We start from the raw sequence: 10858 nt of genomic DNA, 5'->3' as shown, positions 1-10858 counted from the left end.
ATACATATATATATACTTTCTCAAATATATATATATATATATATATATATTTATATATATATATGTATATAAACTTGTCAGATGTGACTGGTTGAACAGCAGCGCTGTGAAAATGAAACGACAGCCCGCTCTCACTCCCAACTCCTCGTATACGTCAAACTACGTAAACAGTAAACATCAACTTATTTTAAGTTGCGTAACATTGCATAAAGTTACGTAAGCTATGTTACGAAACGCTACACACCGTTACTACGTTTCGTATGTAAAATAGCAACGCTATGTAGCGTTACTACATCGCTTAAGTAATGTAGCACAGTTATGTTGGTTAAGTAAGGTTGACATTATATTATGGCAACGTAGTAACGTAGTAATGCTATGTTACGTTACTACGTTGCTTACGTAAGGTAGTTGGATAGGTCACATGACATGACATACCTTTACTACGTTGTGTACTTAACTTAGCAACGTTGTGTTACTCCGTCGCTTACGTAATGTAGTTATGTTGGTCACGTAAGGTTACATATCAATACTACATTATGGCAACGTAGTAACGTCGTAATGCTATGTTACGTTACTACGTAGCTATAACGTAGCTTAGGCAATGCAACGTTACTATCTCGCCTACGTAATGTAGCTTACGTAATGTAGCATAGTTGCATAGGTCACATGACATGCATACGTAACGTAGTAAAGCTATGTAGCGTTACTACATTGCGTAAGTAACGTAGCATAGTTACGTAGGTCACGTAATGGTAACTCTGGTCCATGAACCATTCGAATGTGATCGTGAACATACTTAGCCCTTTCAGATGGCTTTGTTATCCGTTCTGGGATCTCTGATCTTTGAAAAACAGGAGAATGTTGAAGTAATATTCCAGGGCATTCAATTTTCCTTTAATTTTCCATGTGTTTTCCAGGACGCATGGAAACTCTGTCTGACTGCAATGTCCCTGGTTAGATTCCCGCTGGGGATCTTTGTTGCATTGCTTCCTGTACAATCAACTCTGAAGGCAAACATTGCAACAACATAAAAGCAGAAAACATTCCTGTAAACGCTGCGAGGTTGAATCGAGCTGTCGTGTCACAAACTCAGGGAACAGAAATAGATTCAAACAAGAGAAATCAACCTTTTGCAAATGGCACCATTATTCAAAATCTGACAACTATTTGCTTCCAGAAGGTCATATTAGTCGTAATTTACCGTGGAGCTGTAATTACTTGTGGGAGGCTCTTTTCAAGCATCAGACCTTTGTGAAACTGAAACAACGTTCCGCCACCAACCGACTAAAACTCATCAAAGTACAATTCTACCAAGTACCGGCTCGCCATCAACCCCGAACAAGGAGGAAATCTGAATTCTACAGAAATAAGTTTGGTCCTGATGTTGTAAAGTGATGTAGTGAGCCGCTACAAGTGACTGTAGACATTTGGTGTCTTATCAACATGAACCTGATTTGATAAAGATTCATAATTAAAAGTACAGTATTCACATGTATGTAGACGGAACCCAGAAGCGATCACATAAACCTGAAAGAGAAGATTTGTATGTTGTATTCACGTTGTTTTTTCTCACCTGTGTTCCTTGTTGTCCCGCTTCACCTTTCTGTCCTTGCTCTCCTTGACCTCCCTGCAGATAAAGAATATACCTTTTTTTCTGATTGTATGGATATCGTTAATATAACACAAAGTTTACTAAATAAACTGCTGCAACGGCGTAAACAAATACTGTGTTTTTCACATATTTAGCATATGAATGGCATCTGTAAAAATGACTATGAACAGCAAACATATTTTCAAAATAAAAGCATATAGAAATAAATGGAGAAAGTATCTATTAGAGTGGGAGACTGAGAACTGGGTGTGCGTTGGTCTTACTGGGGGTCCTATGATGGAGCGTCCACTGTGTCCCTGTAGTCCTTGGGGTCCCTGAGGTCCCGGTACACCTGCATCACCTACTGGACCGGTCAGGCCCTGGAGAGAGACGGAGGGAGAGGATGTGTTAAAGACGTGTTTAGGCTTGTTTGAACCCGAGAGGACACTGACGGCGACTGGATTCAACACCGTCCTAAAGACTTACTGCTGATTGGCTAACGCTCACCTTTATTCATATAGAACTTTTCACACACAAGCCCAACGTGCTTCACAGAGCAGGATTAAAAGGTCCCTAGAATAAGTATTGCAACGTTACAGAGCAAGGACATGATGTGCTCTGTGCTCTGCCGTGAAGAAGGAAGTGGTTTCTACGATGAGCTGATTTGTGGTCCACGAGCTAAAGAGAGAGACTTATCTTCACAACTTTGTTTGGTTTGTGAAGCTTCCTTCAGTTCATCTGGTCACAGAATCAGTGACCAGATGCTATACGTCCGTATAGCAAACATCTTAGTCAAAGTCCACATGGCTTCAGGATGCCATGTTAGAAACAAGGACATCTGTTTTTATTAAGTTCTGTGTTTGATCCTTTACTCGGTGTTTGTGTTCCCTCATTTGATCATTTTAATTAAATGTTTACGTCTATTCTGTCTGATCTTTTAAACGTCATTATCTCTGCACAATCTGAATTCTGCGAACACCTTTAGGTGCTTTTTTTTTAGCAGACGAGTTGAACCACAGATCACATGTCACACCTCTGATAGCAGCTCTCATACGTGTATTGTACGGTGTCATAAGATCGGCCAGTTAATCGAGCACTTTTTTACCGAACGGTGATAAAAATGTTGCAATGAGTGTTTTCCTGCTTCTACTTCCTTGTGATGAGCAGAGAGACGGAGGCAGAAGCGACGGGGAACCATGAATAAATCGGACGCTGAGACTCCTCAGTTGTCTCGTGCCGCAAAAATGGCTTCGAACATTTACGAAGACCCGAGTTTGACGATGAACGTGAAGTTCTGCAAAGGAGCCGGAGAGGACGGAGGACAGCGAGTTGAGAGACTGGTGGACATCTACGACAGTGTGGACACTTTCACAGGCGGCCGTGTTTTAACACCGGAGAAAGGTATTAAAACACCATCAAATACCAGTTAATATACAAGAAACAACGGAAACTGGTTATTAAAGTTAGAGGCTCGGCTGTAAATGTGACGTAATTATAAGAATATTTATTATCAGGATATTTGCTCTCGACTGTTACATGTACATTTATGAGCATTTAATACTTATCCTAGTTTATAATTTACTACTTTATCTTTGAATTTGTATTAAATCTTTACTCTTATTGTAATAATTACTCTTTATTACTTGCTAGCTTTGTATCTGCATCTTAGTGCACATATCGACTAGCTGTGTGTATTGAATCCCGTTGCTCCACTGTGATGTTATTCACAATCCAGCACATCTACGACACCAGCATGCACACCTTTCAATGTGTTCACATAATGCAGTGAAGAACAGAAAATTAAACGCAAATGTGTGAAAAATAAATAATCAAAATGAAGTAATAACCTTTATGAAACGGCCAAGCCTAAAATGTAAAATTGTTTGACAGTTGTGGTTTAATTAATGTTTATTCATGTTTATTAACGTTTATTCATGTTTATTAACGTTTATTCATGTTTATTAACGTTTATTCATGTTTATTAACCTGCGCCTTGTGTCTTATTTTATTGGTGTAAAACGATTAAATTGCTCTCAGCTCAAGTCGTGATGTTCAGTCTCCGTGCTGATGAAGCGATAAAGATCAGATGCTTGTCTCTTGGTGTTTGAACAGTTCGGGCTCGTTTCCTGTCGATGGCTGTGATGACGTTCACACTTCTCACTTTTAACTGGGTTACACTACGAATATATAGGTTTAATCAAAGATTCATTCTAATCAGAGTTTAGCAAAACTAGGTTTAAAATGAGTGAATGCAGGTTTAGAATAAAGCAGAGCTCTGTTGCACGATTAAATAAACTAATATCTGATTAATTAATCCAAGTTAAAATGACACATTTACATTTGGAGCGGGGCTTATCGGGTTAAAAGGCCCTTTTTTAAACTGGCTTTACAAACTTGTCGGCTGAATTAAAGGAGCAATACGGACGAATAAGAGATGATAAAAACACTCTTTCACAGTAAAGAACAAACTTTTGATTTAATTGCTGTTCTGCTCCAGAACCGTTTCATCTTGAGAGAAATTCAGCCGCCGCATAAAACTCGACTGGTTTGTCGGTCCATTAACTTTCTTTAAGGATCTTAATTATTTTGTTCAATCCATCTAAAAAAAGCAGCTTTTTTCAAAGTTAGAGCTCCTCAAGTGTAAAGTGAAGGTCAACACTGGATCAGGTTTTTATGTTTTGGTGCAACAGAATTAAATTGAATCTATATATATATATATATATACATATATATATATATATATATATATATATGTATATATATATATATATATATGTATATATATATATATATATATATATATATATAGTAAAAATAGAATCTTTATTAATTTTTGGTGCAACATAATTTAAAGTTAAATCTAATCAGGTTTAAAGATGAATCCTTGTAGGTCTTTATTCCTGTTTGTTCTGACCTGAAGGAGGAAAGGCTCAACATGCTTAACCAGATCGTGTTCTCCGTTTGCCTTCTGCAGGAGCAAACACTCAAAAGCATCCTCCAGATGTCCAGAGAAACCTCCTCAGAGCTGCTGCACTGGTTCTGGGTTTCCTCTGTGTCCTGCTGGGAGTTGCAGTCATCGTCCTGTCTCAACGCCGTGAGGACCTCGTCTGTATTATGATGTCATGTCTTAAAAGTCCACACAAGAACCTTGATTTCACATCACTGCACTGCATCTTTTCACCAGATGTTTCTATCACTCCGGAGAACAACGAGCTGAAGGAGCTGGAGAACAAATACGACAACCTGAGCAAATTGTACCACGAGTTACAGGAGACCGTCAACCAGACACAGGGGAACACCACAGGTGAGACATGTTTGAAAAGGAACACTTTAACAGAACCATGACGCTGTAAACCTCCAACAGGTAAAGTTCACTCGCTGTTAGAATGCATTGGTTTTCTAGGTACACGGTTTATTTATTCATCATTCTACAACACAGCGTTGTGTGACAAGGTGCTGTAGTTGTGGTCCCTTTCAGTCAGAACCAACAGAGGACACATCAGTTCAACCATCAGACTCTTCACTCACAGCACTGAGCAGGTCTAATGTCTGATGTATTTTCATAAATCTTTCCAGGAGGTCGGGTTATGACTTAGCACACATGAGGTGTTGCCAGGAAAGTCGCTCAGTGGCTCACGAAGCGAGAAAAGTTGACCTTCAGAATATAAAATGAAAACCCGGATCTTTCGGAGATCGTCCTCATCCATCGAAACGAGCGCACTATCGTTTCCTTTAGCCCCGCCTCCCAGCCCTCAGTCCATTCACATGAACGGAGGAGGCAAAATAACTCTGACTTCAGCTTGTAGCGCATTTCACAACATTTTCAGACCTGATGATTTAAATAAGGGCTATTTCAAGTGTTGGTACTGTGAAGGGTTTACAACTCTAAAAAGATCAGCTGAGTTAAAGATGTCTCTTTCAAAATGTAAGTGTAAGTGTTTTTGGGTCACATGGCGTCATCATGTGATGAACCCATGAATTGTAATTAAAAGGTTTGGTCACGATGTAAACTTTGCTTCAAAGCCCGGTACTCTCCCTGCTGGCTTGTCTTATGTGGATTCTACGGTAGCGGTGCTACAGAACACACTTTAATGAAAAGTCACGGACTGAAGGACAAAGTTCCAAACAATCACATATCAGGTTCTAGTGTCAAATCTCAATGTATTTGTCATTAAATGATTTCAAATCTGTGACTAAAACACTTCAGTGAATGCAGGATGGAAGAGATTTCAATGCAGTTATTACTACAAATCTACTGAGATGAAGAACTGGACAGAGAGCCGGAGAGACTGTTGGAACAGAGGAGCAGATCTGGTGGTGATCAGCAGCAGAGACGAACAGGTGAGTGCATGTGTACGTGCAACATGCCTGTGCAACATGTCTTTTTTATTATTTACTGTTATTTTACTTCAAATTAAATTGATTCATTAGAAAATGTTTGAATGATTCTGTTAAAAACTGTTTCAGTAGTTGGAAATATGTAACTATGATCATTAATATGAATTTAGTGGAAATTGAAAGTTATGATTGCCAAATGCACTTTTATTAGGATGATCTATGAATGTGCTGCTTTCATAATGTTATTCTGCTTCATATGTTCACTGTCTGGCTTCTGTCTTGCTGTCGATTCCTCTTTTTGCTAAATGTTCAGAGTTTTGTCAGCAAGCTGACTAAACCGGACGCTTCGTGGATCGGTCTGCAGCCAGTGAGCGGTCAGTCCGTGGGATGGGGATGGGTGGACGGATCAATATCATCATATCTGTGAGAACACTTTATTTTTAGAATATTGATTTATTTCAGGGTCATTGTTCGTGGCTAATAGTTGGATGAAATTGAAAAACACTAAATATAAAATAATAATAAATATTTAAATGAATAGTTTATGGAGTCGATCCTGTTTTCAGATAATGTAAGTATTTACAGATAATCAATTAACAATTCCACCCATGGTTTTGAGCGTCATGATGTATGTGAGATGCAGCTGTTCGCTCTCTGGACACAATCTGAATCTGAAGGAAGACGTTTGAAATGATTTGTGCATCACATTCTGAACTTGTATTTGGGCTCATATTTAAGAAGCCATTGATCTGTTGACAGTTCAGGATAATGAACACATGTAGGCCAACAAGTTCATATTCATCCTCCTCTGGGCATCTTCTTGACTTTAGAAATGTTCTGAAACCTCTTCTGTGGTGTACATAAAGCTAAACGACATAAAGATCAGATTATCGAATCACAATAACTTTATCTTTATATGAATAATGTATTTTGTTAATAACACAGTGTTTGTTCTACAGGCCCTGGAAGACCGGTGTGAATGTAAAGCCTGATGATGGTTCCAGGTCCAGAGCATTTGTGGGTCCTGAAGGAACATGGCAACAAACCAACAATGGATCCAAACGATGGATCTGTGAGAAACAATCTCACAGAGAATCAATCAAGTCTAACATGTAAATGTGATCTTGACTTGATTCACTTAATTTCTCCCTCAACTTTTCAAAAGTTCGTTATTCTCTCACTTAAAACAACGACATAATTAAGGGAAACTCAGAGAAAACTAACTAACCGCATTACTGTAAAAGTACAACAACAGGCCAACATGTTGATGACTTAGAACACACCTGCGTACAGAGCAGTGAGGCTGAAGACGAGAGTAACTGAAGTGTGTTCATGCTGTTTGGATTTCACGGCCATCTGCTCGATAGAGTATTCTTCTGTTAGTAACGGGCTCAGCTGTTACCCAGGGTGCACTATGTTCTTCTGTTGGTAACGGGCTCAGCTGTTACCCAGGGTGAAACACAGAGGTCAATCAGAGGAACCGAAACACAGAGGTTCTACAGTCAACCAAGCTAAATGAATGTGGGTGAATCTATCGCTATGAATATTGTTGTTGCTGGTAGAAAATCTGTATTTCCAAAATCATCTTATTTTGAACAAAGAAAGAATAAAATTATTATCTTAAACTATTTTCATATTGTCTCACTTTTATCTATTGTTGTTTTTCTCAAGACATATCCTTCAACCACAGTGAGTTACAGAGCAGTTACCAAACCCCGAGTGAGAATCACAGCCAGTTACAGGAGGAGGTGAAGCAGCTCGAGGGCAAAATTGAAAGTGAGAAAAAAACACCAGAAGTATACCAATTTCAACAATAGAACTTGACTCGTTACTTTTGAATATAATTGTTGCTGTTTAACTGTTTTTGCAATGTGCCATTAGCACAGACTAAACAACCAAGAGAGATCTTAAGCTAATGAGTGAATCTACGAGTGTTATCCATTACACTTGAGCTGTGTTTCTATTCAACCTTAAAGATTGATTTTTAAGCAAAAAAGGAATGCAAATTAGGCACATATCCATCAACATATTTGGAGCGAATAAGCTCGTAGTTTGTTTAGAAGTTAGCAGAATAAGGCACACATGGAGGTAATCTGTCATGAACAGAGCAGAAGAAGAGGTAGAGGTCCAGAACCAGAACCAGAAACAAAACAAGTCACCTTCTAACCATCTACAAGAGTTATTGGCCAAGTTTCATGTTTACAGAGACGAAGACAATATGAATATATTTATCGGGTAGGACGGCTGATCAGTCATGTGAGTCAAATGTTATTCTGCAAAGGCGTTTCCATAATCCATTTAGCATCAATTATTTTTTAACAAAAGCAAACACCAAGGTTGCCATTTTGCCGTTTCCATACAGCTTTTCTAGCGCAATACTTCACAATGTGCATGAAAAGACGTGAATGGAAACACGGCTTTTGAATGATATGACCTCTTTCTTTAAAACACTGAAGAGAAGTGGTGTCCTGAAGGATGGAGGAGATTTGGATGCAGCTGTTACTTTAAATCTAATAAGAGGAACACTTGGCATGGCAGCAGAGATGACTGTCAACAGAAAGCAGCAGATCTGGTGGTGATCAACAACAAAGAGGAACATGTGAGTGTGTTTGTTCATGAGCGTGTGATCTTGGAAGGAACTGCCAGTGACCTGTTACTTGTGTTTTCGTTTATCAGCCGGAAGAGAAAAGAACGAGTGAGACCACGAGAACATTCTGTACGAAACACAAAGGAATCGTAGCTTTAGAGAAAGAGAGACGTCACTTACGACAATCTGGATATGTCAACAATTTTAAGACAAAATTGCACTTTTTTTATGTGTAAAAATGATCTTTTAAACTGACAAACATCATATGTGTAATTCATGGCACATTTCAAACAGGATCAAAATATATTTCTTGTCTTTTGCCGTTGAGCACCGTACATATTCTTTCCAAAATAAGATCCCGTGGAGGTCAACCGGAAGGGGCGGGACTTCACCTCTCTATTGATTTTAGTTCCTGTACTGCAACCAGCTTTATCTCTGTGTCCTGTTGAGGCCTTTGGGTCCACTTCCCTGACGCTTCTGTCCATGAGCTTTAACACAACGTTATTGTTTTCACTTGTCAGATTGTGCTAAACTTAAGGCTACGATTTGCAATTAGAATTAGAGTAAAATGTGTTTGATGAATATGGAAGAGGACGACATACACAGATTAGACATTTCCTAATATTCTTGTTTGATAAAAATTGAAGACTTGAATGAACACGGAAGAACCTGAAGGTCTGAGATCAGTTCTTTCGACGAGCAACGTTTTTTTAGAACCGACATTGAAGTCAGAAATTAGTGAATTTGCGGGAACGTTTGATTCATTCAAAGACGTCTGCATAGAATCCTAAGAGGTAAAGGATTTACAGGACTAAGACATAAGATAACTTGTTTAAATGTTTATTTTTCTATTCTCTAATGCATTCTGATAAATGTAAATGTTAGCTTCATGCTGTTGTGTCCATTACTACTGCGTGGTGTACAAGTGGACCCTTCTTTGATTCCTCTCATTATTGTCTCTGATCAACTACCAGAAGTTTGTCCTTGAGCTGAACATGGATAAAGATTCCTGGATCAGCCAGGAAGGAAATATGGAATCAAACAAGCTGGAGATGGGAATGGGAATGGGTGGACAGATCACCGCAGACAGACACGTGAGACATTTTGAAGGTTCACGATTCCATCAAATGTACTGTTAGTCACTGATTTACAGCTACAGCTTCATGCTAGGTTAAAGCTACATGAAGGACTGTGTCTTTTTCCTCTTCCCTGTTGGTATTACAAGTTAAGGAAGTCATAAACTATAACAATTTAAAAATTTTCAAACTTTCAGAGACCTGCAAAGCTACTGTATGATGATGAAATATAATGTGTGACTAAGTCTTTGGGAGGGACTGCCGGGCTAAACCACAAAGTGCTACCTTGTTTTTTACAAATCATTGACTGGCAGCCCTTACAATGTACTAATCTGGATCTTAATGATCATTTTTTTTTACAGATGATATAAATATTATAAATGACGTCAAATTAAAAGGACATTTTGTTTGTCCGACAGGTTCTGGGCAACAGGATTGCCACACGATGACAGAAACAATGTGGCTGCAACATGTTGCAATCAACAAGGACAATGGACAGAAAGCAACTCTTATGTTTATAAGAGCTGGATCTGTGAGAAATGGATCTCCTGGACTCTTTGATGAAGAAAGCGTGTCTAGTGTCAGCTTTGTTAAATCAGACTAAATTTACATTTTACATTTGTTTGTTAATTCTTTGTTTTATGCTCAATAACCTGGCATACATAGATATTGTTCCTCTGCCTGTCATAGTGCACAGTCTGCATTAGAAGTCATCAACACAACTACATGTGCACCAGCTCTGTAGTCCTACTGTTGTAATGAAAGTCAAATAAAAACATGAAATTGCAGGTGGTCTTTACTTTGGTTTTCATAGATGATTAATACGTTTGTATTCAGTCAGTTTGAAGTGTTTCGTGTGTTTCCTTTGAGTCACCAGCTGCTAATCTTCAGATGCCAGTGCCAAGCTTCACCAGGGGCCCGTTCCACAAAACAAGCTCAGAAAAGTGGGGCTTAGGGTCCAAAACCGGACTAAAATGAACCTAACTAATCAGTCTGAAGGGCGGTTCCATGATGTCAAGACACTTGAGTGTGCACTTGAGTGTGCACGTGATTCTTAAGCAGCCCAAGAGCAACAGTTCCCTCTGGAGGATGTGGAGCGCTGTGATTGGCTTAGAGACATCCAATCAAATAAGTTTGGGCATTTGGGTCAGATGACAGAAATCTGGACATCCTACAAAAGTTGGGTCCATTGGAATGTCTTGGGTATGTGAACGGGATAAAATGTAATAAAATATGTTGATACAACCTAATTATATATATATATAA

The 10858-nt window shown here is 38.8% G+C and overlaps 3 protein-coding genes across 3 annotated transcripts in view; 2 read left to right on the top strand and 1 right to left on the bottom strand.

The window, feature by feature from the left end:
• Window positions 1–2378, bottom strand: part of LOC116401071 (collagen alpha-1(XIV) chain-like) — a 13584-nt gene extending 11206 nt beyond the window's left edge. Inside the window, exons 1-3 of the mRNA XM_031879291.1 lie at window positions 2362–2378; window positions 1876–2065; window positions 1574–1627 (exon numbers count right to left, since the gene is read on the bottom strand). Of these exons, the coding sequence (XP_031735151.1) occupies window positions 1574–1627; window positions 1876–2065; window positions 2362–2378 (261 nt within the window). The remainder of the gene's footprint in view (window positions 1–1573; window positions 1628–1875; window positions 2066–2361) is intronic.
• A 407-nt stretch (window positions 2379–2785) lies between these two features.
• On the top strand, window positions 2786–7549 carry LOC116401070 (C-type lectin domain family 10 member A-like). Its single transcript, XM_031879290.1, has 6 exons — window positions 2786–2992; window positions 4566–4685; window positions 4776–4895; window positions 5799–5932; window positions 6243–6352; window positions 6889–7549. The coding sequence occupies exons 1-6, from the start codon at window positions 2788–2790 to the stop codon at window positions 7043–7045; spliced, it is 846 nt and encodes a 281-aa protein (XP_031735150.1). The 5' UTR covers window positions 2786–2787; the 3' UTR covers window positions 7046–7549.
• Window positions 7469–10153, top strand: LOC116401074 (CD209 antigen-like protein 2). Its single transcript, XM_031879293.1, has 5 exons — window positions 7469–7487; window positions 7601–7705; window positions 8386–8528; window positions 9491–9645; window positions 10012–10153. Exons 1-5 carry the CDS (start codon window positions 7469–7471, stop codon window positions 10151–10153), a joined length of 564 nt encoding a protein of 187 aa, XP_031735153.1.
• Window positions 10154–10858: the final 705 nt, after the last annotated feature.

Source organism: Anarrhichthys ocellatus, unplaced genomic scaffold (assembly GCF_004355925.1).
Source record: "Anarrhichthys ocellatus isolate YVR2014 unplaced genomic scaffold, GSC_Weel_1.0 scaffold242, whole genome shotgun sequence".
Taxonomy (NCBI): Eukaryota; Metazoa; Chordata; class Actinopteri; order Perciformes; family Anarhichadidae; genus Anarrhichthys; species Anarrhichthys ocellatus.
This window is presented reverse-complemented; position numbering and strand designations above follow the sequence as displayed.